Source organism: the organism of the source record quoted next (genome assembly GCF_019968955.1).
Source record: "MAG: Porospora cf. gigantea A chromosome Unknown PgA_NODE_293_length_23667_cov_353.189, whole genome shotgun sequence".
In the NCBI taxonomy this organism is placed as follows: Eukaryota; Apicomplexa; class Conoidasida; order Eugregarinorida; family Porosporidae; genus Porospora; species Porospora cf. gigantea A.
In genome coordinates, this window is record NW_027151581.1 from 1 (window position 1) to 23,667 (window position 23,667).

The window sequence follows — 23,667 nt, forward strand, 5'->3', positions numbered from 1 at the left end:
TCTGTAACCCTGGTCAGTGCAGATCTTGAGTCGTCAAAGCGAAAGCTCGTAGGTGTATGTTGTCATCCGTTAGTCCCCCCTCTTAGACTGCCCATCCTGGCTGATATCGGATATACGTCCCTTCATAGCTCCCTGAGACAGAACGGAGATAGAAATTCGCGAATAAACTCCAGCGGCGTCAGCTTAATCTGCTTATCGGACCGCCGACTTGCTGCTGATGACCGCTCTTACTGTCGACCAAATGGAATACACGTGCACGCTCGCCACGCTCATCCTTAGTGATGAGGGCGCCGCTGTGACCGAGGCTAGTATCAAGAAACTCATTGCCGCTGCTGGTCTTGAGGTTGAACCCTATCTGCCCATGCTCTTCTCTCGCGCCCTCGGGAAGATGGATGTGTCTGAGCTCCTGACTAAGTCGGTTGGCTCTGGCCCCTCTGGTGCCGCCGCTGGTGGATCTGCCGTTGCTGGCGCCGCCGCTGCCGCTGATGAGGAGGAGGAAGAGCCGGAGGAGGAATCTGACGACGACATGGGATTCTCTCTGTTCGATTAAGTGGTTTCAAGCAACAAAAACGCATTAGGTTGAGCCTTAGTAAACACATATTAGGAAACTGTCACATATCATGATCCGTACGAGGGAGAAACTATGCAACAAAACGCGTCAGGTTCAGCCTATTAGTAAACACGTACTAGATTTCAAGCAACAAAAACGCATTAGGTTGAGCCTACTAGTAAACACGTTTTAGGAAGCTGTCACATATCATGCTCCGAACGTCACGAGGGTGAAACTCTGTATCTTTGTCGCACGGATAAATCACCATCATTATCGTGGAAATCGCAATACACGAGCTCTGCCAGCACAACAAACGGAGAATGACGTGTCACAGGCTTTCTGGACGAATCTCTCGTTGGATAACTATGAAATCGCAGAAATGAATCAACAGAGGTGCGGTGCAGACACGGATGAAGGTGGGTTAGAGTTCTCACAGGCACAGTCATAAACCTGATCCTAATCCGACACGGGCAGTCGTGCTTCAACCAGGCTCTAAGTGAAATGCGCAGCCGACGCTTAGGGGATCTGTTCGCCCGTAGCTCTCGCGAAAAATGGACACAGCTTGACTCTAGTGGGTAACGAGAGGTCCTACCACAGTCCGAGACCCGCCCCTGACTGACTTGGGCACCCTGCAGTCCGTATGGGCAGGCCAGACTTTGAGACTAAACTTCGGTTTTCCATTGCTGCTGTCAGAGCGGTCCAAGTCAGTGACAAGCTGGACTTGGCCCTCACATAACTCGTCCGTGTCGTCTGAGACCAGCGAGTCCCCCCGTGGCTCTATTTCAAGGACCACTACCCCATCGGACTGCTCCGAAGGATGGGTTGTCCAGAGAGTTATCTGCAGCCCGCTAAGTCGTTGTTTACAGACCACCCAGGCCGTAGTGCAAGTTGGAGCGTTGGGAAACCTTCCACGTCCCGTGATGGTCTGCCCTCTAATTACCGAGCAAGTCGTGACCAACGCAGATCTAGGCTCTAGGTGCTCAGCGTTGATTCAGCAGTACGACACCTCTCTTTTTGACTTTTCACTCGCCCAGAAATCTGAGGGAGTGAGTCTCGCTACAGTCTGACACAGACCTTCCACGATTGGTGGTGGGGAGAACTGAAGCCTTACAATTTCGGGTCGGACAGACCAGTTACGTCTGTAAAGCAGTGGATTCTTGGCGCGATCCCGTTGGTTTCCGCCTGTCCCGAGCCTGCCACTCACGCTAAGCGGCGCGTTAGTGCCTTTCTCCATGCGCTCGCTCTAGAACCTGAGCGTTGCGTTCTCATTGTGGGCCACTCCGCTTTTTTCCGTCTGCTAACACGAGATAAGAAAATGTCTAACGGGGAAATTCGATTCTACAACCTCCACCGAACCACTAAAGCTGTTCAGCGAAACCACGCGGCCGAGGCGCATTATCTGGCGAAGGCGCCGTCCACGGAGGACTTGGTCAACGTCCGAGTCCCGCCCGAGGTTCACGCGTTGTCACTTTGAACCCGACACCCGACATTCACAAATCGTGACCCAACGTTCACAAATCATTCACAAATCGTGACTCGACGTCTCACAAATCATGCGCACTGTTACCTTGGAAAATGGCGTAAAGCTCTTCACAAAAAGCACTGATAGCAGATCACCCACTAACTCACAGGTAGTCATCGTCAATTACTCCAGCCAATCGGTGAGTGTCCTCTACGACCTCAAGTTTCGCTTGGCGCATTTGCCCCGTTTCCACTAGCCGGATGGAGTCCACCACCTTCACCTCGCGGTCCCGAGATCCGTGCAAAATTATGATCTTGGGGAAGTCAGCAACGGATGGCTTGCGGCTGATATTCATGAAACGTCGGTAGTACTCTGCGAGCGGACAGATAAAGAGAGTGGGCAACTTGGGAGAAGTCATTTGCAGGGCGACAATGCAGCCTGAGGAAGACGCCACCATGACGTTAGGTTGAAAGTCAGAGTAAGCCTTGTCGGCTATACTTACAGCACGCTTGAGCCCAGAGCCAGCCGCTGCTCTTGCTGATATCCCATGGAGCATTATGAACAGCGTTACCTGGGTGATCCTAAACGGAGCTGCTCACACAAATCAGAGTGATACACATGCCGCCAAAGGCATCTAACAGAAAGACAGACATGCTGTGTAAGGTGACGTTCAACTCCTTACGCAGCGATTGCGAGCAGGATCACGCCGAGAAAGACAATGAAGCCGATCCAGAAGTAGTACGCAGCCGCCGTCTTGAGGTTGGGACAGAAAACACGCTCGTCGCTGAGGATGCGCCGGAGCACACTGTGTCGTCCAGAGTATGGACGCCCGCGCAAGCCGTGCAGATACAGGACTCTCAAGCCGTCAGGTGGCTCCCTAGACATGCTGACTCATGCAAATCAGAGATTCTCACAAGCACATAACGATAATCACTGGGGAGGTCTCACTTGCACATCACGATGTCGTCGATACGGAGAATCATCTGCACCGTCTCAGTAGCCAGGTTCAACGCGCTCTGACTGACCAAAAGCGGCTGAATCACGCGCTCCTCGAACATATCGCTGATGACTCCGCGTTTGATGTTGATACCAGCAGACTGGTCGCCTTGCACGTGTTTATTGCGCAGGTCGGTGACGATGGTGATAGGGTCAATGCCGGCGTTCTCGGCCAGAGTATAGGGAAGAAGTTCCAGACACGCCGCGTACTCTCGTAGACAGAGCTGGGACAGGCCCCCCTGCTTGAGAGCGAACTTCTCCAATTGAATACAGACCTCCATCTCAGGTGCCCCGCCTCCGGGGAGCAGACGCCGGCTTTTGACGATGGATCGCACGACACAGAGAGCGTCGTGGAATGATCGCTCGGTCTCGTCGAGAATCATGTGATTGGAGCCCCTTAGCAGAACGCTCACAGTCTTCTGGCCCGAGACGCCAGTCAATCGCGCGATACGAGATCCGTCGGCCATATACTGGTCTTCCACCAGCTCGCACGAGCCGAGCTTATCGCTGGTGAATGCGTCCAGGCTCGCGGCCGGTTCCACGCCCAGCGTGCGACAGATAAAATCGACATCTTCTCTCTCGATATTGCTGATGAGCATGATCTTCGCCTTGGCGAGGAAATCTATGGCCAGCTCGCTCACAGCGTCTCTCAGGATGCTCTTCTGCATCAGGAGCACGTTGCATCCAGTCGCCTTGATTTGCTTGACCATCTTGGCCAGCATAAGTCTCTCCTCCCGCAACAACTTGTCCATCTGCACATAATCCTTCACCACGATGTTGTTGTCCATGCTCGTCTTGGGCAGCGACAGGCAAAACTGGGCGAGGCCTACCCGGGCATTCTCTACTCGAGTGGGGCCGCTGGCCAAACGAGAGACTTTCTGGTTGGTAAACACAAGTCCGTTCACCAGCTCCGACTCCTCTATCGTTCCAGAGTTGTGCTTTGACACCCTAACACTCTTCAGATCGACGTTGGTGGCCTCCGGCGAATCCATTATCTTAATCACGGCCTCCGCGGCCATCCGAGCAAGATTTCCGGCATCGGAGCTGACCACCTTTGAGTTAAGGGATGTTGACGCAACCCTAATTACGTCCTCGTAGTCCTCTACAAGGTCGATAGGCTTACCCATGCTCTGCAGGATCTCGCTTCCTTTCTTGCAGCCCAGCAAGAAGGCTTCGGAAATTGCTTGGGGGTGTACGCCTTTGTCTAACAGCTTCTCCGCAGCAGAGATGATGGCCCCCGCCAGCACCACGACAGACGTGGTGCCGTCTCCGGCCTCGACGTCTTGGGCCTTCGACAGTTCCACCAGCATTCTGGCAGTAGGGTGAGCGACCTTGATCTCTTTCATGATCGTGGCTCCATCGTTCGAGATAAGCGAGTTTCCCCTGGCGTCTTGGACCATCTTATCCATGCCTTTAGGCCCCAGGGACGTGCGAATCATATCGGCGATGGCCCGTGCGGCTCGCATATTGGACCTGCGGGTGTCTTGCCCCTTCTCGTTTCGGACGAGCGTGTCACCTGCCATCTTTGTCGTCACCATTGCGCGAAGAAAACTGGCAATTAAAGTCGAATGCTAGATCTGAAGCCCGGAGTCACGGTGGCGGTATATGTCTGCCTTGAGAAGTCCGATAAGCATAGAGTTGGCCTGACAGTCTACGATTCAGAAAGCATGGTGAGTCTCCACTAATTGCAACACCAGCGCTTCGTGACTGGCGAGTGTTTAGATGGATACCACCTTGCACACGTCGAGGCCGTTCTCATCAGGGAGCGGCCCAGCGTCGTGGTGGCGGTGCTAGAGAAAAGACAGAGGTTGGAGAGGAGTCTACGTCGGGTCTGTTCGTTGTTGAGCTGTGAGTTTACGATCGTGGCCAATCCGCCAACAGGAGCCATCGATCAGGAGATGGGACTGCTTCTTGCTGAGGGCCAGCTTAAAAATCACCAGACACGCGAGCTGCAGTTGCATGCCGCGAGGCAGTCGCTGCTGGTTGCTGTGGACTTCTGCCAGCTTAAGCAGGATCGCGCCGTATACGGTCGCTGCTCCCTGAGTCCTCTGGAGTTCGACTCCTTTCTCAATGTCGACTTTGCCGCTTTAGTCGCTCTCAATGTCTTCTCCGGCTCCGGCCACGACACAAGCCTGTTTAACCTTCTTAATCGCACCACCACGCCTGTGGGGGCTCGCACCCTATATGAATGGCTTTGCCAGCCTTCACGAGACGCAGTCGTCATTGTGCGCCGCCAGGACTGCCTCGAGGCTCTAATTGCCAACAGCGTGAGTGGACTCTGACGCCACCACTCAGCTGCTGAGACGCACTCTTCGCAGCGTATATCTCACCAAATGCCCCAATCTTGATCGCATCGCCACCCGACTGCACAAAGCTGCGTTCGCTTCCGGCCCCAAAGGGAAAATCCTGGCCTTGGACGACCTGGAAGAGCTCTACACCTTTGTGGAGCTGGTTGCTAGTCTTCCGGCTACCGTTGACGTGGGGCCGCCCTTCCAATCTTCTGTGGATGAGCTTCTGGTACAACCTCTTAAGTCAGCACTAGGACGCCTACAAAAGTTCCAGCAGTTGTTTAGACACACTGTGGTGCGACTGGAAGCGAGTACGGCGGCAGGAAGCATGTTGGCTATCAACCCCAAACTGGACCCACGACTACGCGAATACAGCGACCATATAGCCAGGGCCGAAACCTGCATGAGCCGGCTAAGCAAGGAAATGCAGCGGATTGTAACCGACCACACGGGTAAGCAAGGCGATCTGGTCCGTGTCGTGACTGTTAATAGTCGCACGCTAATGCGAACCACACCTGCGCACTTCAAGGTGCTCGAGGGCGCAATTTCTGTGAAAGCCACCACTCGTAACCGGTCCGAGGTCTTGTTCACTACAGACGGGTTCACTCTGCAGGCTGCTGCATTTTCGGAGGCCCGTATAGCCCTGACAGATGCCGAGGCAACCCACCGTGAGAACGTCTTCCGAACGGCAGCTACCTTCTGGCCGGCCGTGGACATGCTCCGCGCCACTCTGGGCTCCCTGGATGTTCTGATTGGACTGGCGGCCTTCATACACTCTTCTCCCCGTGGATTTGTGCGTCCGGTCCTTGGTGGGGACTCGCTGGTCCTGGAGGCTGCTCGCCATCCGCTGTTGGAAGTGCAGATGTCTTCTGGCGTCCTCCAGTCCGACACGAGTGAGTTTGTAAGCAACGACGTCCGCATGAGCAGGGGCTCCTCTCACCTGCAGGTCGTCACTGGGCCCAACAGCGGAGGCAAATCTACCTACATCCGAACCGTTGCGATCTGCGCGTTACTAGCTCATGTGGGCTGCTTCGTGCCTGCTACGACGGCTACAATTCCCCTGCTGACGAATATTTTCTGTCGTATAGGCTCCCAGGACCACCCTCTACTGGGCATCTCAACTTTCTACGCGGAGTGTATAGAGGCGGCTGCCATCTGCGAAGCGGTTACAGCCGACTCATTAGTCATCGTGGACGAGTTCGGTCGTGGAACGTGTGTCGAAGACGGCTCCGGTCTCGCTGTTGGACTGACGAGGTTCCTCGCTGAGAAGACGTGCTTTTGTTTGTTCGCTACGCATTTCGACGCACTAAAGAGACTGGAGGTCCCCGGAGTTAGCATGCGACACGCAGCCAGCCAAATCACAGATGACGGTCTCCGACTTCACTTCAAAGTTGAAGACGGCGCATGCTACGAGTCGTTCGGAATTGACCTGGCCACCAAGCTCGGCTTCCCCGATGACGTCGTTCAAGATGCACTCTCGCTGTTGAAGTCAGAAGGCCTTTCGTAACCACCTATGCATGCGCCCCTTCTTTGACACTTGGGTGGTTTCAGAAATCGCATCAAGTGCGATCTGAGCCGCATCCTGCATCTGATGTGATTTTGTTGGTCCGAAGAACGCTTTCTGTTCTTGCCGCTGTGTTGCCTGCTTTCGCAGTGCCGTCTGTGTGAGGCCCATTACATTCGGGGCCTCCGTGCTTGCTCGATGTAGACGGCTGCAGTTAGTGGCCGTCATACATTTCCGGTCGACAGCAGTCCTCCATGCAGGCCTAATGTGAGCTCCTGACAGGTCTACGTAGGCGAGGTCCTCTGTGTTTACGATGGTCTCGAAGCTTTGATCGTCAGAGTGGTCTCGAGTGGATGACGCGCGTTCGGATGGACGTCTGGCTTCTGACACGAGACTCACTGACGACGTCAGCGAGGCTTCCTGGCAAGACGGCTGGTCCCGTGGGAGAGTGCAGCCGCGTAAGACCATCTGGTCGATGGAGCAGCCTGTGTCGGGCCCTCACTCAACTCACTTATCGCAAGTACGCGGTTCACCTCTGACCGGTCTCCACGTCCGCCAATTAAAAGCATAACGCGCGGCAGTCCATCGCTTGCGGAAGAGCACTGGTCAAAGGGGAAGGGTACCAGCACCGCCGAGCAGTGTGGGAATGGATGAACACAGTCTTGGCAGGGTTCCACATAGCTCTCTGGCAGCTGCGCTTTGGCATGCTGCGCCCCGAGCAGCCTGCTGACCGTGGTGGGCTTCTCGCACAGCTCCACGGCCCGCGTGACCAGCTCCCGAAGAAGGTGTACGTCAGAGTGCATCAGCAGGATTGGTTCTGGTTTGCCGCTGCGCGGTGCGCGTGTGGATGGCGGTGAATCGTAGGATCGCACTAGTTGGGGCTGAGACGGTGCATCTGCTGTCGTCTGAGTATCCAAGTGGAGAGCCGGCCCCGTCACGAACGTCGTTCTGGCTATCCGCCGGATTCGGGCGACATTAGTTCCCTCATCCGTAAACCCTTCCACAGTCGACGCGCTCTCCAGTAGACTATGTATCCACTGTTGGGGCCTCACCTGCGACGCTGTAAAGCGATGGCTTCTTGTGCCAGCGGTGCTGAGTGCGCGAGCATCCACCTCCGCCGCTCAAAATGGAATTCGTAGTCTGGACAGACCACCCACCTGTCCCCAACTATGACGTCTATCGGCAGCCAAAGAACGTAGTCGGGCCGGGGGGGTACCCCGCGGAATGCAACGCGCTCCCAAACTTCTGCCTCGATCGAGAAGCGCCACATATCCTTCAGTGGGCGGATAGGCGAGCGACCCAGTCCACCCAGTACGTAGACGTAATTGTTGTAGTGGCAGGAGAGGTGCAGGTACCTGCCACAAGGATTGGCCTCCTGGCAAGCGCTGGGGTTAATGGAGCCCAGCCGGCGCAAAGGGCCTTGGAGTCGGTCCCAGGATTCAGTGCCAGCATTAAAGCACCATGTGTCTTCCAAAAAGCCCATCACGCCGCCGATCGCCTCGCCCCAACCGCTGAACAAGTACACCTTGCTGTCTACGACCACGGCTGTTTGGCCCATGCGAGCCGAGGGTGATCGTCCCCATGGTGAGTCGGGTTCCGTCCACTGCCGTGCCCTGGTGTCAAAAATCCACGTGTCTCCAAGAACTCCATCGGAGCAGAACCCTCCAAACAGAACGAGCTTATGTTGAGCGGGGATGCCAGCGAGCGAATGCAGCGCCCGCCCTCGAGGCACGACTGAGCTAGAGCTCCGCACGTGTTCCCACTGGGCCTTCCTCACGGTCTTCCGTCTAAACATGTCGTTCAAACGATCGTAAATCGGGTCAGTTTTGCTCGGCTCGCCATCTGGCGGCTGCATGCAGTATAGAGTGTCCTGAAGACTGCCGCTGTGGTCGACGCCGCCAAAGAGCCACACCTTGCCGTCGCAGTACGCCACAGAGAAATACAAGAGCATGTCCGGCACCTCCCCCCCCATGGCAACTGGAGTTCCTTCTGCCAGAGCTCCGGAAAGCGTCGGCGGAAGAGTCTGAAATCTATGCGCACTGGTTGCCCAGTCACAGCCTGGGAGTAGCCCACATGAGCTGGTATAAACTGCGACGAAGACTCACGGATCACAAGGGATATGCACAACGGAGGGCTCTTCCCATATAGGTTGGAGTTCAAGCGTCGCTCGCATGCGACCAACACCGGTTTGCTTTTCGTTCATCACGAAGGACGCCATCTCCCCTCTGACTATGTCACACGTGCAGGCCCTACCCGTTGAGGTACTCGGAGGATAGCCTAATGTCGTTCGAGTGGGTACTGGTGCCCTGGGATTGCGCTGGTTTCCGTAGCATTGCCGAAAACCGACAAAAAAGAGCGACCGCCTTGTCACGCCACACAGGAACACCGTAGCCATTCCAGACCCACAGCCGCCTTTTTTTGTTAAATCCGACACACAGGACATGTTGGTAGAGAAATACGCGCCACGCACAACCAAGGAACTGGCTCTGCATCATTCTAAGCTTCGGGAAGTCGAGGACGTCATCGCCGGAGCAATAAGTGAGCGGCTCCTCACCCCTAAATGCAGACGAATTCTCCTTGGTGCATGTCACAGGGCCATCGGGGTCGGGTAAGAGGGCAGCGTTTCGCGTGTGCCTCCGACAAGCCGAGGTGGTCTGCTGGTCCGTGAGACTAGGGTTGCGCGGACACAGACATTTGATGTCGATCTTGGCCTCGAGGACACATTTCTTAAGTTCATCCAATCGGCTTGCATTTGTCGTGGGGGCTATTTTCCTACCTCATTCAGCAGTGAATTCTACGCTGCGAGCTGTTTGGATCGATGACTTTCCCTCTACACTTTACCGAACCGACTCCGTCGCCGCACGTCACAGACTGAAGGTCACTCTGCAGTCAGTAGCGAGACGACAGCCACCGGGATGCCTGTTGCTATTCTTCTGCGACGATACCACCTTGCATGAAGTTCTTGCAGAGGTGCCGCACAGGCATGTCCGGTTCAATGCCATCGCAAAGAGCATTCTCCTCCGCCGCGTCCAGACCGTTTGCCGCGGAGAGGCGTTGACGTTTGATGATAGCGAGCCTTTCTGGTCAAATCTCATAGTGAGGTTGGAGAGCTACTACTCAATGTAGACTTGTGGAAACATTCGAGATACCCTCAATCAGCTTGAGATGATGGTCATTGATCATGGAGCCCCTCCCCACAACTGCCCCCTACGGCAGGCCCCGCTTGATTTTTTCCACTCGCTGGGGTCGATCCTATGGTGCAAGCGACAAGTGCCTACTGTCCCCGAGCCCTGCCAAGCAATCGATGTCCCCTCGTGCCCTCTGAGCGGCTTCCCGTTGTACGCACCCCGTCCTTCCTATTGGTCTCCGTTGACTGGTCGGTTGTTGCTCGCCAGTTTAAAGGACCGCCGCAAACGCCAACCCCCCCCTCTGCCTCGGAGGTCGAAGCGACTGAGCTTTTCAAACGACTACCTAGACCGCCTGGACTCCTACTTCGACGACTTCGACGAGCTCGGCGATCTATGTACAGGGGCGCAATCGACGCAGCAATCTCTCGATGACTACCTAGCAGAACTGGACGACTTCGACTTCGACCAGCGTCCTGACGACGACCAATGGGCGCTATTCCCTTCAGTTCAGGTCCACCCAGCGTCGGACTTGCAACTCAAGCCGACGGCGGAGTTCGCGCAGCTGCCTTTCCATTTGATGTTTCCCAAGAGCCGGCGACCATCCGTCAAGAGCGCCGTCGAGCAGACTTTCATGCGCCTAGCCCGGTCACACGGCGATGTTCTCGGCGTGCTCGTAGCGAACTATTTGTCCTTTGTGGGGGATATTGCGGATGCCGCTGTGGTGGCGGACACGGTTGCCTTTCTGGACCAGGTACAAACGGGGAGCCGAGGCGTGAGAGTCATGGAACAGTCACACAGCCGAGTTCCTTTGCGCGCGACACCTTGAGTATGGACGTCCCCGAGGTACCTCAGTGTGGTTGTTGACACAGCTATTCATGCGCCGACTGCAAGACAGCAACATGCATCCCAGGTCGCCTTGTCGAGGGGGCCGCGTCGGCTCTTGGGTCAGGCCGGACGGACTCACGATGATGCGCGCAGAGCGGGCAAGGCGAAGAACGGTGCTCGCGGCTCATCGCGCACGCAACTGCTCCGTAACGTCCTTCGGCGCGGCGCCCTCGCTGTGGCTGGGTACTCTAGGGCCGCGTGTTGGACAGTGGCCAGGTGTTGACTCGAACCTCGACCCGTTCTGTCGGTTCCTTCACAAGATATCCGTACCCATGGACAACCCTATGTGCATAACGGATTTGCTGCCACCACAAGAGAATGAAGATTTAGGCACGTGGGAATTCCAATGAAGTCATCGTTTCTTAGGCTTTTTTGCCAGACTCACTTTAATGAACTGACTCGGCAGCCCGAATGCATTTTCAAGAATGGCAACGACAGCTTTGCCGCCATAGCCCATCAACAGTATGTCATCCGTCTTGCCCCCAGGCGCTCTATCCGTGGTCGCGGACGTAGCCGTCTTCTTTGAGATAGTTTTCTTGACTTCAGTGATATCCAACCCGAAGTTCTCCACGCCTTTGATGCGGGTGACGTCATGCCCGGCGCGACGCTGCTCCATAATGCACACTGAGGGAATGCCTTTGTTGAGGCGCTTAACCAAGCGGCCATGAACATCGTAAAGGAGCGTAGTCGGTGTAAACCAGAACCGCCACTTGCTGGACAATGTGGTGATGGGAATCTGACGCATGTTAGTGAACTCCGCTAATTCCTTTTTGGAGAACCAGCCCTTGATTGTGTCGTCAATGCAGACCAGTCCGTTTCCTACGAAAGGGGACTCGTCTGGTGACACCACTGTCCGCAAGTACGTGTCCAGAACTGCACGAGCTTCGGCCGATGTCATGGGTTCCTTGAGGAAAGGACATTTAGCTCCAGCGAATATAGGTTTGCACATGGCTGTGGGAACTATTCGCATCTCCACACGAATCTTCGGGCTTTGCGTCGATTTTGGGGCCGCTCTTTCAGGCGGCACGAACCCCGACACCAGATCGTGCTTTGTGTTGATGTACGTGATCTTCAATACGCCACAAATCTCCTTGGACTTCGCCAACTTCACGTCCACCAGGTAAGCAATCAACTGAGAGAGCTTCTTCCAGGAGGTACTCTTTAATGCGCAGTCGATCGACAGGCCACCTTCACGTATTTGACAGATGACGTAACCTGGAAGACTTGAGAGCTCCTCCAGGAAGGGTTTCGACCGTTGAATTTTCGGTGCCTCATGCCGTATCGAAGACCACAGGACACTTGCATCTAGAGGAAGAGTTGCATTATGAAGAGCTGCAGGCAACGACTTCAGTACCAGCCTATCTACTACCTCGGCGTCGAACACAAATGGTTCATCAGATGCGTCAAGAGCAGATGCGTCAAGGTCAGTGACCTTCTCTTGGTCAGTGGTCGTGCTGTTTCCAGCCGCGATCATCAACAGAGGTACTGTGTAAATCGAATCAGTTCGCCTACTGTCTTGGGGTGCTTGGAACTTTGGGGAGAACACCTGGTATAAACTGAACAAAGGGTTGTCGAAGCCGGGACAAGGTTTAAACTCCCACAGAGCGTCATTGTATGAGTGCACGATGCTCACGGCACCGTCCCCCACACCCCATATTCCCACAGCAAAAGGCGTCGCGTTCCCAACCACGCGCAGGCATACAGGCGAGCCGACGGTCACGTCAGGATCTGCAGTGCACCCTGGAGCGTATAACGTCTTCGCTCCTCTCAGAATAGCCTTGGACACGTCCGAGTTGACCACCACGCAGCGACCCTCTCCCCAGTCACAGTGCTCCACTAAGTACTGTACGGTGGGCATCCACGTTTGCTCGACGCCCACCAGTCGGGGAACGCCTTTGTGGACCAGCACCTCGCCTCCCTCCACTAGCATTCGTTCCAAGTCGACGCCTTCAATTGGGCTAGAGTCGTCACTAACTGCGAGAAGCTTCGCTTTGATCTCTTTTCGGTAGCGATTGCCTACGCTCACGCGTGGTTCTGTTGTAACGCCGACACCGACTCACTGACGTTTTTTAGCCGACGGAACATTGGCTTATTTCACCCTATTCCATACTCCTTGTGGGCCGTAGCGCTGTAGTAGTGCTTTATTAGTTACCGTGAAAGTGAAATACCTGTGCCGCTTGTCGTACAGTGCGGAAACTGGGAGCCGCTAGTCATGTGCGGGATGCTGGCATATTTGGCATCTATTTCATACGGCACCGGATGGTGATTTACGCTGCCTTCAATCGGGCTGCCACCGACAGTGAAATAGTCACCTATGTTTTTGCATGACAAGGACAATCAGTGTTAGATTTGAAAGAGCCGCGTGAGTTCCTGGTAAACGACTCCAGTACCGCGTCCGGCTGCCACTTTGCACTCGCGGCCGTAACCTCGCTCATTAAGGGTCTGCACGAGCGCCTTTCCGAGGCCTTTACCACTGCGGGACGCGAGAAAGGTGTGGCACGTAGCTACGAGAGTGCTGACGCCTTGTGCATCCAGCTCAAGATTTTCGTCCTCCTGTAGCAGAAGACTCAACAGCGCCGCGCACCTATCAGCGACAGCCGAGCTTTTGTGGTTGGCCAGAGCGGCTAGCGACTCTACGACCGACAGGCTGGAGCTCGTGTCTTTCTCACCCGTCACTACAGCCTCCGCAACTCGGTAGGCGTGCATCATGACAAATCGCTTCTCCTTTCTGGAGGCATGCTCCACCACGGGCACCATGAACTCAGTGTGAAACAGGTTACCGCCCAGCTCGATTAGCGGGTCAACGCCCAAACTCAGCACCAAGAACTCCAAGGCGACGAAGGCATTGACAGAGATGACGCTCCGGAGGCAGCTGCAGCATTTATGTATGCCCTTCACAAGGGCAAGCAGTGAGCCCTGCAGTAGATCTGGCTCCTCCTTCGCCGCCATCTGCACCACGAGCAGTGCCTCGCGCTGCTCGTTCCAGTCCTCCCCCCGCTGTAGTGCCTGTATGGCTCGTACCACACGAGCTTCCGGATTCGTACTCCCTGGCAGAGTTCGTAGACTGGGAACGGTATCCCAGGTATAGTAATCACTCATTGACAAATTGGTTTGTGTATTGAAGTGGGGCAGCCTACAGTTGCCCCGCAACGCTGACAAACTCCCCCAAAAGTAGCGAAACTCTACGCACAGGCTGTGTGCAGCAGTCGCATGCTCTCGTTGGTGTTCTTGCTCTTACTGCCGACGAGGTTGGCGTCGGCGGCTGAGCCTACTGGGCTGATGTTGGGGACGAAGAAAATGACTCCCAAGGTAATGAACAAGCAGTTTTCTACGGTTCCAGGGGATATATCGGGATGGTATGAGTGGATGATCAACACCAATCGCACGATTTTCATCCCATACCTATACGACAAGTGCCTTGACCACATCAAGCCATCCTTCGATGCGAGAGGCTTTCAACAGAACTGCGAAGTCACCACCGTGGAGCTCACTTACGAGGGAAAGAAATATCAGATGACCGGCAAGGTGGGTATATTGTATTCGCTGGCTGCGGCACGGGACGACGCCACCGTCAATGGTTACTGCGCCGAGGATCCAAAAAAACTTTTCGTGATGAAGTTCACCGTAGCGCCGCAGAAAGAAGTGAAGAGCTACTGTCGGTTTATGGGCAAGCAATCGGGCGACTTCATTATGCCTGGTCAGATGCTAATGATCGATGGAAGGGATGACGTGCTCATGTTGCACATGGGTGAGCAGCAGGCATTTGTCAAGAGTCAGCTCAGCGCGATCAAAAGCTCGGGCGCTGCTCAGATGCATCCCCAGCTGCGGCGACTCCTCGAGTACTATGAACAAAAAGGAAAACGTCCCAACTTTTGGTCGAGGCAGCACGCGAACAACCCATTCGCAAGTCGTCTGTTCCACAAGCTGGAGAAGGGCAAGATAAACAACTAAGACGAACTTTTTTTGTCTTGTGCATCTCGAACGAGTTCATAAATATAGATTTGTTTCAATGCGACTGAGTTCAAACGATACGGTTCATGAAGCCCCATTGGTGCTATTATGCAGCGCTAACTCCAGTTTCGTACCCCCATGTGTCCGCAAAATCGTCATGAAGCAGGATCGGGGAGACCTGTGTTTCTATACAAGACTGAAGTCGTTCCATGCTGACGCCATCCAGTGTGTTCTCAGCTTCCCGAGTTGCATTCCGCTAAAGAAAACTGCTGATGATGTCGACGCCTTCGACTTCAGCTTCCGAGATCGAAATACCCTGCTCTCCAACTTCGACAAGACGCATGTTCATCATCAGTGGGACTTCCACTTCGGAAACTGCATCGAGAACGCCATGATACCGAGCGATCGATTTGCCGACGAGTTCCTCAAAGGAGTTAGAGACATTGTGAATCGGAGTCCTCTGAGTAACAAGATTTTCGTACCCGTCGGCCCTATGGAGAGCAGCACCCTGTTGGTTGGGACCATGCCAAAACTGAAGCTCGACGGCAAGCCCCAGTTGGCCTGCGACGCGATTCAGCACCTTCTGTTGAGGGATTCACTGCCGCCTCTATTGGAATCTTCCATCTATACCAACTTTAGCTTCTTCATGGACCAGATTTCGCCAATCTATTGGCCTGTGAGCCTTAGCCTACAGAACATACTAGTGTACGGCAAATGGGAGATCCTCCTGAAGTACATCAACCATTGTCTAGTGTCCTCTCTGAGCAAGGACGACTTGTGGACTCCTGAACGGCTTGAGGTGGCCGCACTTCACGGCATCGGCGACTATGAGATCATCAAGAACCAGCTCGCAATCACAGAAAGAGTGGTGCGAGAATTGCCCATGAGGAGCACAAAGCAGGCCAAGAGGGCTCACGATCTGCGGCTTCTCGTCCTGCACATTGCAGCAGCACTGAGCAGCCTGGACACGGTGAATGCAGCTCCGGCGGAAAACTGCCAGTCGTACGGTGAGGTATTGCGGCTCGCAGACTGGCTGCTCGTTTTGATGATGCAACCTAAAGGCTGCTCCGTCGATCTGCGCGACATCGAGGCGCTGGTGGAACAGTGGGCGCCGCTGATACTGGTGGAGCTCGTCGGGTCGGTCGTGCCGGCAACGGGAGCCAGAGCCCGAAGAACTGCAACGTCCGACTCGCGTATAGGGTCCAAGTACGAAAGCGCCATCAACGACGTGATAGACATTGTGTGTGAGGGACAAGTCCCCCAGTGCGGTCGCATTTGCGAACTACTTGCGATGCTTGAAATCGCTTTCGTTGAAGCGTCAGACCGACGCCTAGTGTAAGTTCCACGTATTTGTACGCCCCTGCTCACATTGTCTCAGCGGGTACTCGTCAAAGAAGTTGACTACAATGTACCATTTCCAACAAGATCTTCTGGCAGCTAATGACACCGTGACTCTGTCCGATCTCACGGCTCTGCTATGCGCCATCACGCAGCTGCCAGAGCTTCGATCTCGCTTCCATTTCCACCATATAAACTCCCTCAGGCGGATCCACCATGATTACAATCTATCAGAAGACTTCTTGACTTACTGCTCGACGGCATTCTGGCATCACGACAAAAGCCACACAATCGAGAACGTTGTGCAGGATCCGGAGGATCACCCATTGAAGCAATACATCAATGAGTGTGTCGCTTCGCGCCTCGACATCGATGACAACGGGATTTTGATTCTAGCCGGAAATGGACACGTTCCCGTAGGGGTAGATGCGATGGAGCTCAGCTCCTCTCGGTTGCAGGACCTGGTGTTCCTCGTGAGGGCCAAGCTTTGGACAGACGCCTTCGTGGACGAGAACTTTTTCCAAGACCTCACTGAAGCTCTCGGCAACGCAGCCGTGGCCTGCCCCGAAGCCATGCTGCACGTCACGGCTTGCACGGATAAGGCGACACAGCTGCGGCAACACGCCTGTGATGTGAAGGCTGGAAAGGCTTCGGTGCTCGAGAAGTGCGGATCTCCAGAGGCCATGAATCGTAACATGGTTGAGGACATCGACGTCTTCTTTCAATCGCTTGGCTCTCTTGTGTCACTCCTGCATAAGGCAAACAAGAAAGAAGCCCTCGGAGGGTTATCACGCCTAGAGGCGCGCAGTCAGCCTACGGTCGCCGACGCCTACATGTCATTAGGCTCCCAAAAGAAGCCGACTCTGATGGAGATCGACTGCACGTCGACAGCTATCGATGCCGCTCGTTCGGCAGTGGATGCCATCCCGCGGCTTGCGAACGTTTTGAGGCCGGACGTGAAACTCATGTGCAAGGTTTTGCGGGAACGGATGATTCAGGGCGACCTGACAGGCGAAGGATCGCTTCCAAAGAGTCTCTTCCCTCTGTACCTTGTCCAAACTACCTACGACATGTATAGAGGGAAGCGGGAGAAGATACCATCCATGCTAGACTACCTATGGGCTGAAGACAAGAACTGGAAAAAGCAGTACCAGATTGGCGAGAAGAATCACCTGGCTGCTCTGAGCACTTACCAATCCAAAATGAAAGCCAACGAAGCGGCCAAGATGCGGAAGGCATCTCTGAAACTTAACCACAACGCCCAGGTTGCTCCAAAGAAGACAGAAACCGGCTCTGTGCTGACAGCCGACAGCGCAGAACGAGGTTCCATAACTTCACCCTCAACCGTCGCCAGCGCCACATTAACCAAGACGCAAAAGTCCAAGCGACGAAAGACCCCTCGGGAGAACAGGTCGTTGCGTCACCCAACCTTCAACGAGGTAAAGCAGACATTATCGGTCTCAGGTGCCTCGTCGCACTCAGCGTCGGAGTCAATAACCAACCCGCCGACTTCACCGACTTCAGCTGAGTCGCCCTCTGGAAAAGAATCCAATACGTCAGATGAGTGCTCCATTAAGGAAATCTGTGATGACATAGCGCCCTCTCTGCAACCAGTCAAGATATCTAGAGAGGGCATGAAGTTGATTCGCCTGGAGAGTGGCGCGACTACGACATGCTTGGCGCCCTGTTCAGACATCGACTATGACTGGTTGTTATAACATGTATGCATGCCCGAATTCGATAAAAATTGGGAATGGAGACGTACAACAAACTTCTTAATCTCAAGAATGCCTATGCTCCCATAGCCAAAGTACCCAAGAGGCTGATCTTCCTGGGAGCTCCAGGATCGGGTAAAGGAACACACAGCGAGTGGATCAAGGAGAGGTTCCAAATCGCCCACTACAGCACAGGAGACATGCTCAGAGACGAGGTGGCTCAACAGACCGAACTGGGTCTACAGGCAAAGGCTCTGCTGGCTGAAGGCAAACTTGTAGCGGACGAAATCGTGCTCGGCATGATCGAAACTCGGTTGAAATCCTCTGAGGCCGCCAACGGATGTATTTTGGACGGGTTTCCTCGAACCCGCGCTCAGGCTGAAGGCCTAGACAACATCATGGCCAATCTGGGTCAGGAGATCGACGGATGTATATTGTTCGAATGCCCCGATGAGCTTCTTGTGAAACGCGTTTGTGGCCGACGCATTCACATGGCTAGTGGTCGAACCTACCATATCCATTTCTCACCCCCCAAGGTCGAAGGCAAGGACGACATCACAGGGGAGGATCTGACCCACCGCAAGGATGACAACGAGGAAACGATGGCGAAGAGACTGAAAGTTTTTCACGAGTCCACTGCTCCCCTGAAGGATTACTATGATGAGCGAAATAAACTGTTCGTCGTTGCCTCTGGGGAGAAAAGCGAATGCCTCCGAGACTTGAAATTCATGTTGAACGCACTATAAATTTGGGTGACATTAATTGCAATGGACCGATCCACCACTCCTGGCACAGCACGGCACACCTATAGAGCGCCGCTGACTCAGCGCGACACGTACCGCGAGCCGCGCAGCCTAATCCCGGAGTATGACACCACTCACTTGCGAAATGAGTTGTCCAAACAGGACTTCGACCTTAGTCTGGGCTTCTGGACCGAACCCTCAAGGAAGGAGGTATGGAGCCTATACCAGTTTGTCCTGCACGTAAGTGAGATAAGGCCCTAGCACAGACATTGACTGGTGTCGAGGAAGAAAGGATAAAGTTCGAACATGAGAATCGCGAGAGCCTACCACAGCATGTAGCCGGCTTCAACTTTCACCAGGCAGTCACCACTCTCAGGATGCTAAGGTACAGTCAGCGCCTGAGCCGGTGGATGCACCTTCCACCAACGTCCCTAGTAGACGTCCAGATGCCTACTCGCCAGTCTGTTTACAAGTTCATCTGTGCTTTCGTCTCCTTCTGGTCCTTCATGCATGAGACATGCAGCGACTGCAAGGACTACTTCCACATGGTTGCTAAGAATGACGAGGAAGTCGCGTCGCTGATTGAGCGTGATATTCGGGCGGATCAGGAGAGGGACGAAATCGAGGCCCTGGCGCCCGCCGCAGAACGCACTGTCCAGCAGGAGCAACAAGTTCACGGGCGCCACACTGCCCAGATGGCCGAGGCCCACGGCAATTTCCAAGCATTAACGAAACATTCGGAGGAAATCGAATGTCAATGCCAGCAACTGCGTACCACCATCTCCGACACAGATATGCATCTGACATATTTGAGGAGCCTCATAGACGATCTCGAGTTGCAAATCGGCGCGTCACCAGCTACTTTGAAAGTGGAGCTGCAGGAGGCTAGCGCCGCGCTAGAGAATGTCGAGCAAGCTCTGGCAGAGAACAAGGGCGATCACGTCAAGGGTGTGCTGACAGAGAAAGCGTTGTCCCGTTTGCAGAAGAGGTTTGAGAAGGCTCGTGAATTCGAAGAGGAGCTGGGTTGCCAAAGAGCGGTGAGGCTTGGAGACGCTGTTCATCCAGCTTATCGAGCGACTACAAACGGATCAGGCTGCGTGTGTCAGCCGGGTGAAGTCCCTCAATGCGGACCTTGACGCCTGCGAGTCCAAACTCACTCTACAGAACGAAGCCAGAGCCCGGCAGCAGGTCGCCTTCACAAGGATCAAAGCTGAATACAAGCAAACGCAGCAAACCCACATGGACATTTGCAGGGCCAAGCAGCACCAAGTCAACCTGTTGGAGGACGACATCGAACGAAAGAAAGCTGCCTCACGTTCAATTTCAAAGGAAGTATCCGATATAGAATCTGAGATGTTGAGTTCACGCACTGCGTTTCTCCAAGCACTTGGGAGACTCGGGCAGGATTACACCGCATTGGCTGAATCGGTACAGAAACTAAAGGAGGCCGAGAATAAGAGCGTACCCTCGGCATTGACTACACCAAGTGAGCTTGACGACTTCCTTAGGGACTGCGGTCGAGGAGAGCTACTCCAAAGGCTTCAGACATCTTTGTCCTTAGCGAAAGAGCTCTCCGACACCGACGTGTCCCGATCTCTGCACCCGGATGTTGATTCGCGCGTCCCGTCGTTAAGCTGTGAGCGACCACATTGAGAGTGAGCAGTCGTTAATCCACGACTTATCCAAGCATTTCTGGTAATTCAAGCTCGAGATTGTAATAGAGTGAGCAGTCCTTAATCTACGACTAATCCAAGCATTTCTGGTACTTCAAGCTCGAGATTGTAGTAGCCCGAGTGAATGTTGAACAGACGGGATGCTACGTCCCGGCGCCAACGGCCAATGTAGCGAAAGGTGAGCACCAGTAGCTCGTGGCGTGGCAGATCTGGTCGCATCTCCCGAAAGGAGCGGTAAACATCTCCGAAGATACGCGACGCCAAGATAGCGACACTCGTCGCTCGCAGGTGTGACACTGAGTTGCGTATTAACTCGAAACTCACTTCCGTTGTACACCGTCGCAAGGCGAGACAATACTTTCAAACCGTCAACATTGCCGAAAGCCATCGCGTCGTCAGCGGCTAAACCCAGAGGAGACCGTAGGTTGGTTTGCGTCAGCCACTCCAGGACGTCGACCGTGAACATCTGTGGAAACACGATGGCCTGCTGCAGTCCAGCAGACATCAGCGTGCCAGTTATGAGGCCCACGTCCACTTGGTAAGGCTTTCGCGTGTCTGGGAACTTGGTTATTTTGCCGTTCTCGAACCCGTAGATTTGCAGCGCCGCCTCAGCGAACTCCCGAGAATACAGGTTTGCAAACGATCCGAACAGCGGCAAGGGTTCATCAGCCCACAGGAAGGGGAACTGAAAGTGCAAATTCATCCTCTTGTTCAGTCGGAAGCTGTACCCCAATCGTACTACACCCCAATCACCTAGGTAGCGTGTCGCCAGTTCCGAGACTTCCTCGACTGTGTACACCCAGGTGTCCACCAGCACGTCATCCACATCGTCATCCATTAGGAGCAGCGAGTCGAAGACGTCAGTAGCCAGGAACCTTTCAAATGTTCTTAGGGTGCCGGTGAGTAAGGCCAGTTCGCCACCTGTTGCTGTGTCCTCTTTTGTTCCTGCGTCGTCATCTAGAGGGGGTAGAGACTGGAGGTCACGGCTGCTGACGGCAGGGAACCTCTCGAGATCTGTATCTGTGTTTACTGCGCCTCACTTGTCAGTACGGGGTTCCACCTCTGTTCCATCACGTAACGCCGGTGCTCTGAGGAGGCGACATTTATATATACGGACAGGACGCGATGGGTGTTGCTGATCCGCTCATTTCGCAGCAAGACTTGTTCTACGTCCTCGACGGCCAGCAAGGTGTAGTGGTTGGAAGGCGTCCAGGACAATAAGGGAATGTGTCTCAATGCTACCCGCAGCACTTGAAGTCTCTTAAAGAACAGGAGTTTCAGAAGAAACAGGAAGGCCAAGGCGCACAAAACCCAGAGACAACGATCTGCGAGCCGCAGTGCCGCGGACTTACGATGTCTCGTTATGCGTAGAAGCCACCAGGGGCTCATCACCAAAAAAACATTAATTCCGCTTCTCTGTTGTGAATGACAAAGGCCTGAAATGCCAACGACCTCCCCACCCTAGCCATTCCCAACATGACAAAAAGCAGAAAGAAATACCTGGCGTTTAATGCAGGTTAATGCTCCGGTTCGCACCGGCGCCGACGCCCTCCTTGGCGGGGTGTACGCCAAGCAAATAATAGCGCTGGGGTCAGATTTTGATGTGAGTGTTGAAGGCACTGGGTACGCAGAGCGCCTTCACGGGTCACGCACCGCTGGTGTTGTCGGGGTTCGTCGTAGCTGCAGTGTTGACAGTCTTAGGCGTTGCTGGGTTACTATTCTGGCTGCGCTCTAGGCGGCGAGGCCTGAGCCGCTCGAAGCCGGCCGAGCTACAGGATCTGCAAACGCTCTCACCTCCCTCGCCACTTTATATGTGAGACTTTGTGCAGGGTCGCATCCAGAGAGGCTGAACACTGGACCTCGCTATCGATTGCCAGCAAAGCATGTTCTACGGCATCCTCGACTCCGGCCAACTCGACATTGACAGTTCACGAGTTTTGGGAAGAGCTCGAATTTTGAATAACGCTTTCTGCAAATAATGCTTATGCAGCATCTTGCAGAGAAAACTAAATAATTTTTAATGAGAAGCTATTGTTATTGTGAGAGCAGAATGATGGGTTTGTCAACGTTCACAGTGCTCTACAGCTCAATCTCATTGATGCCTGGGAACACGTCCTCAAGAGGGCCTCGTCGAGGTTGCCAGTCAGCATGCACGCCCTGGTGCTTAGTGCGGCCTTCCTCACGATATTTGACGTAGTCCTCCTTGCTGAACTGGGTGAATCCCCACTTCTTCGAGACGAAAATCTTCTGTCGGCCAGGGAACTTCATAGAAGCGCGCTTAAACGCTACCATGGCAGCGCTGACCTTGTCCTCTCGAAGGCGCACAGAGATCAGAGGCTGTCCGATCTTGACTCGCGTCACCGTGCCGTAGGGCTTACCCCAAGCACCACGCATGCCGGTCTGAAGACGATCCGCTCCAGCGCAGGAAAGCATTTTGTTGATCCTGATCACGTGGAAGGGGTGAACCCTGATCCTCATGTGGAAGCCAACCTTGCCGACGTTGCGTACGAGGTACTTGTTGGCAGTGACCCGGGCGGCCTCAAGAGCTTCAGACGAAATTTGCTGAAGCTCATCAGAGACGAGGTGCACGCAGCCAGGGAGGTCGTTCACATCCGCAGCACGGTTACCGACGTCAAAGAATCGAATCTTAGGGTCGGGCACACCACGGCAGAAGCGCGACTTGGGGTAAGGCTTGCCCTTACAGTATCTGTAGCATCTGCCAGGTCGACGTCCCATCTTGCTGCCACAACCGAGGTTAAATCCTGGGTTTTAGAGACAAAACGGGGATTTAAATGCCCTATTTCTACGGTCACCGCACACTACCATGAAGTTGTGCATCGCGTACCCGGCGACAGGACTCCAGATCACGCTTGAGGTCGACGACGATAAGAAGTTGCTCCCATTCTTTGAGCGCCGCATGGGGCAGGAGGTCCCTGCTGACTCTCTGGGAGACGAGTTCAAGGGCTACATTCTGAGGATTACTGGAGGAAACGACAAGCAGGGATTCCCCATGCTCCAGGGTGTGATGGCGACTGGCCGCGTGCGACTTCTTATGAAGAAGGGGTTCAAGTGCTACAGACAGCGTAGAAAGGGTGAAATGAAGCGCAAGTCCATCCGCGGTTGCATTGTGACTTCCAACATTTCCGCCCTCCACTTGGTTGTGGTTAAGCAGGGCGATCTCGACATCCCCGGCCTCACCGACGGAGAGAAGCCTCGACGACTCGGACCCAAGAGGGCTTCGCGCATTCGGAAGCTCTTTAACTTAGACAAGTCTGACGACGTCCGCAAGTACGTTGTCAAGTACCGACGCGCCATCGAGAAGGACGGCAAGGTCGTGAAGCAGAAGTCGCCTAAGATCCAGCGGCTGGTAACTGACGTTCGCCTCAAGCGTAAGGAGCAGCGGTATCAAGTCGTCAAGGACCGACGAGCGCGTT

The 23,667-nt window shown here is 54.4% G+C and overlaps 18 protein-coding genes across 29 annotated transcripts; 11 read left to right on the top strand and 7 right to left on the bottom strand.

Annotated features, from left to right (window-relative positions):
* Positions 1-217: 217 nt before the first annotated feature.
* Positions 218-550, top strand: KVP18_003243 (uncharacterized protein; the record flags this gene model as incomplete). Of its 2 annotated transcripts, none has more annotated exons than XM_067954829.1 (1): positions 218-550. In XM_067954829.1, one exon carries the CDS (start codon positions 218-220, stop codon positions 548-550), a length of 333 nt encoding a protein of 110 aa, XP_067810327.1. The 2 variants fall into 2 exon arrangements, with proteins under 2 accessions (XP_067810327.1, XP_067810328.1); XM_067954830.1 differs by having other exon boundaries at positions 242-550.
* Positions 551-929: 379 nt separating this feature from the next.
* Positions 930-2,024, top strand: KVP18_005086 (uncharacterized protein; the record flags this gene model as incomplete). The annotated part of the gene is made up of 4 exons (XM_067949434.1): positions 930-966; positions 993-1,121; positions 1,148-1,596; positions 1,623-2,024. The coding sequence occupies 4 exons, from the start codon at positions 930-932 to the stop codon at positions 2,022-2,024; spliced, it is 1,017 nt and encodes a 338-aa protein (XP_067810343.1).
* Positions 2,025-2,175: 151 nt separating this feature from the next.
* KVP18_003238 (uncharacterized protein) lies at positions 2,176-2,934 on the bottom strand (the record flags this gene model as incomplete). 2 transcript variants are annotated; one of them, XM_067954821.1, is made up of 4 exons in its annotated part: positions 2,176-2,583; positions 2,612-2,666; positions 2,695-2,898; positions 2,927-2,934. In XM_067954821.1, 4 exons carry the CDS (start codon positions 2,932-2,934, stop codon positions 2,176-2,178), a joined length of 675 nt encoding a protein of 224 aa, XP_067810319.1. The 2 variants fall into 2 exon arrangements, with proteins under 2 accessions (XP_067810319.1, XP_067810318.1); XM_067954820.1 differs by lacking the exons at positions 2,612-2,666; positions 2,695-2,898; positions 2,927-2,934 and having other exon boundaries at positions 2,176-2,568.
* On the top strand, positions 2,631-2,936 carry KVP18_003246 (uncharacterized protein; the record flags this gene model as incomplete). Its single annotated transcript, XM_067954835.1, has 1 exon — positions 2,631-2,936. One exon carries the CDS (start codon positions 2,631-2,633, stop codon positions 2,934-2,936), a length of 306 nt encoding a protein of 101 aa, XP_067810333.1.
* A 20-nt stretch (positions 2,937-2,956) lies between these two features.
* KVP18_003245 (uncharacterized protein) lies at positions 2,957-4,546 on the bottom strand (the record flags this gene model as incomplete). Of its 2 annotated transcripts, none has more annotated exons than XM_067954834.1 (1): positions 2,957-4,546. In XM_067954834.1, one exon carries the CDS (start codon positions 4,544-4,546, stop codon positions 2,957-2,959), a length of 1,590 nt encoding a protein of 529 aa, XP_067810332.1. The 2 variants fall into 2 exon arrangements, with proteins under 2 accessions (XP_067810332.1, XP_067810331.1); XM_067954833.1 differs by having other exon boundaries at positions 2,957-4,531.
* A 30-nt stretch (positions 4,547-4,576) lies between these two features.
* KVP18_003247 (uncharacterized protein) lies at positions 4,577-6,803 on the top strand (the record flags this gene model as incomplete). 2 transcript variants are annotated; one of them, XM_067954837.1, is made up of 3 exons in its annotated part: positions 4,577-4,678; positions 4,706-5,275; positions 5,304-6,803. In XM_067954837.1, the coding sequence occupies 3 exons, from the start codon at positions 4,577-4,579 to the stop codon at positions 6,801-6,803; spliced, it is 2,172 nt and encodes a 723-aa protein (XP_067810335.1).
* Positions 6,804-7,207: 404 nt separating this feature from the next.
* On the bottom strand, positions 7,208-9,133 carry KVP18_003249 (uncharacterized protein; the record flags this gene model as incomplete). 2 transcript variants are annotated; one of them, XM_067954840.1, is made up of 4 exons in its annotated part: positions 7,208-7,826; positions 7,853-8,878; positions 8,906-9,025; positions 9,054-9,133. In XM_067954840.1, the coding sequence occupies 4 exons, from the start codon at positions 9,131-9,133 to the stop codon at positions 7,208-7,210; spliced, it is 1,845 nt and encodes a 614-aa protein (XP_067810337.1). The 2 variants fall into 2 exon arrangements, with proteins under 2 accessions (XP_067810337.1, XP_067810338.1); XM_067954841.1 differs by lacking the exons at positions 7,208-7,826; positions 8,906-9,025; positions 9,054-9,133 and having other exon boundaries at positions 7,849-8,772.
* Positions 9,134-9,241: 108 nt separating this feature from the next.
* KVP18_003244 (uncharacterized protein) lies at positions 9,242-10,754 on the top strand (the record flags this gene model as incomplete). Of its 2 annotated transcripts, XM_067954832.1 has the most annotated exons (5): positions 9,242-9,338; positions 9,367-9,464; positions 9,491-9,557; positions 9,586-9,896; positions 9,927-10,754. In XM_067954832.1, the coding sequence occupies 5 exons, from the start codon at positions 9,242-9,244 to the stop codon at positions 10,752-10,754; spliced, it is 1,401 nt and encodes a 466-aa protein (XP_067810330.1). The 2 variants fall into 2 exon arrangements, with proteins under 2 accessions (XP_067810330.1, XP_067810329.1); XM_067954831.1 differs by lacking the exons at positions 9,242-9,338; positions 9,367-9,464; positions 9,491-9,557; positions 9,586-9,896 and having other exon boundaries at positions 9,966-10,754.
* A 411-nt stretch (positions 10,755-11,165) lies between these two features.
* KVP18_003240 (uncharacterized protein) lies at positions 11,166-12,898 on the bottom strand (the record flags this gene model as incomplete). Of its 2 annotated transcripts, XM_067954825.1 has the most annotated exons (3): positions 11,166-12,298; positions 12,326-12,847; positions 12,874-12,898. In XM_067954825.1, the coding sequence occupies 3 exons, from the start codon at positions 12,896-12,898 to the stop codon at positions 11,166-11,168; spliced, it is 1,680 nt and encodes a 559-aa protein (XP_067810323.1). The 2 variants fall into 2 exon arrangements, with proteins under 2 accessions (XP_067810323.1, XP_067810322.1); XM_067954824.1 differs by lacking the exon at positions 12,874-12,898 and having other exon boundaries at positions 11,166-12,743.
* Positions 12,899-13,156: 258 nt separating this feature from the next.
* KVP18_003237 (uncharacterized protein) lies at positions 13,157-13,912 on the bottom strand (the record flags this gene model as incomplete). The annotated part of the gene is made up of 1 exon (XM_067954819.1): positions 13,157-13,912. The coding sequence occupies one exon, from the start codon at positions 13,910-13,912 to the stop codon at positions 13,157-13,159; it is 756 nt and encodes a 251-aa protein (XP_067810317.1).
* Positions 13,913-14,023: 111 nt separating this feature from the next.
* KVP18_003236 (uncharacterized protein) lies at positions 14,024-14,764 on the top strand (the record flags this gene model as incomplete). Its single annotated transcript, XM_067954818.1, has 1 exon — positions 14,024-14,764. One exon carries the CDS (start codon positions 14,024-14,026, stop codon positions 14,762-14,764), a length of 741 nt encoding a protein of 246 aa, XP_067810316.1.
* Positions 14,765-14,822: 58 nt separating this feature from the next.
* On the top strand, positions 14,823-17,820 carry KVP18_003251 (uncharacterized protein; the record flags this gene model as incomplete). Of its 2 annotated transcripts, none has more annotated exons than XM_067954844.1 (2): positions 14,823-16,099; positions 16,143-17,820. In XM_067954844.1, the coding sequence occupies 2 exons, from the start codon at positions 14,823-14,825 to the stop codon at positions 17,818-17,820; spliced, it is 2,955 nt and encodes a 984-aa protein (XP_067810341.1). The 2 variants fall into 2 exon arrangements, with proteins under 2 accessions (XP_067810341.1, XP_067810342.1); XM_067954845.1 differs by having other exon boundaries at positions 14,922-16,099.
* A 35-nt stretch (positions 17,821-17,855) lies between these two features.
* Positions 17,856-18,563, top strand: KVP18_003248 (uncharacterized protein; the record flags this gene model as incomplete). Its single annotated transcript, XM_067954838.1, has 1 exon — positions 17,856-18,563. One exon carries the CDS (start codon positions 17,856-17,858, stop codon positions 18,561-18,563), a length of 708 nt encoding a protein of 235 aa, XP_067810336.1.
* A 21-nt stretch (positions 18,564-18,584) lies between these two features.
* Positions 18,585-20,213, top strand: KVP18_003250 (uncharacterized protein; the record flags this gene model as incomplete). 2 transcript variants are annotated; one of them, XM_067954843.1, is given in 3 exon segments in its annotated part: positions 18,585-18,804; positions 18,810-19,597; positions 19,626-20,213. In XM_067954843.1, coding segments are annotated over 3 exon segments (1,596 nt in total).
* Positions 20,214-20,293: 80 nt separating this feature from the next.
* On the bottom strand, positions 20,294-21,622 carry KVP18_003239 (uncharacterized protein; the record flags this gene model as incomplete). Of its 2 annotated transcripts, XM_067954822.1 has the most annotated exons (3): positions 20,294-20,529; positions 20,558-21,247; positions 21,274-21,622. In XM_067954822.1, the coding sequence occupies 3 exons, from the start codon at positions 21,620-21,622 to the stop codon at positions 20,294-20,296; spliced, it is 1,275 nt and encodes a 424-aa protein (XP_067810320.1). The 2 variants fall into 2 exon arrangements, with proteins under 2 accessions (XP_067810320.1, XP_067810321.1); XM_067954823.1 differs by lacking the exon at positions 21,274-21,622 and having other exon boundaries at positions 20,558-21,071.
* Positions 21,623-21,743: 121 nt separating this feature from the next.
* On the top strand, positions 21,744-22,192 carry KVP18_005087 (uncharacterized protein; the record flags this gene model as incomplete). Its single annotated transcript, XM_067949437.1, has 3 exons — positions 21,744-21,836; positions 21,865-22,046; positions 22,075-22,192. The coding sequence occupies 3 exons, from the start codon at positions 21,744-21,746 to the stop codon at positions 22,190-22,192; spliced, it is 393 nt and encodes a 130-aa protein (XP_067810344.1).
* A 120-nt stretch (positions 22,193-22,312) lies between these two features.
* KVP18_003241 (uncharacterized protein) lies at positions 22,313-22,969 on the bottom strand (the record flags this gene model as incomplete). Its single annotated transcript, XM_067954826.1, has 1 exon — positions 22,313-22,969. The coding sequence occupies one exon, from the start codon at positions 22,967-22,969 to the stop codon at positions 22,313-22,315; it is 657 nt and encodes a 218-aa protein (XP_067810324.1).
* Positions 22,970-23,057: 88 nt separating this feature from the next.
* KVP18_003242 (uncharacterized protein) lies at positions 23,058-23,667 on the top strand (the record flags this gene model as incomplete). Of its 2 annotated transcripts, none has more annotated exons than XM_067954827.1 (1): positions 23,058-23,667. In XM_067954827.1, a coding segment is annotated over one exon (610 nt), but the record flags the coding sequence as incomplete, so codon positions are not given. The 2 variants fall into 2 exon arrangements, with proteins under 2 accessions (XP_067810325.1, XP_067810326.1); XM_067954828.1 differs by having other exon boundaries at positions 23,151-23,664.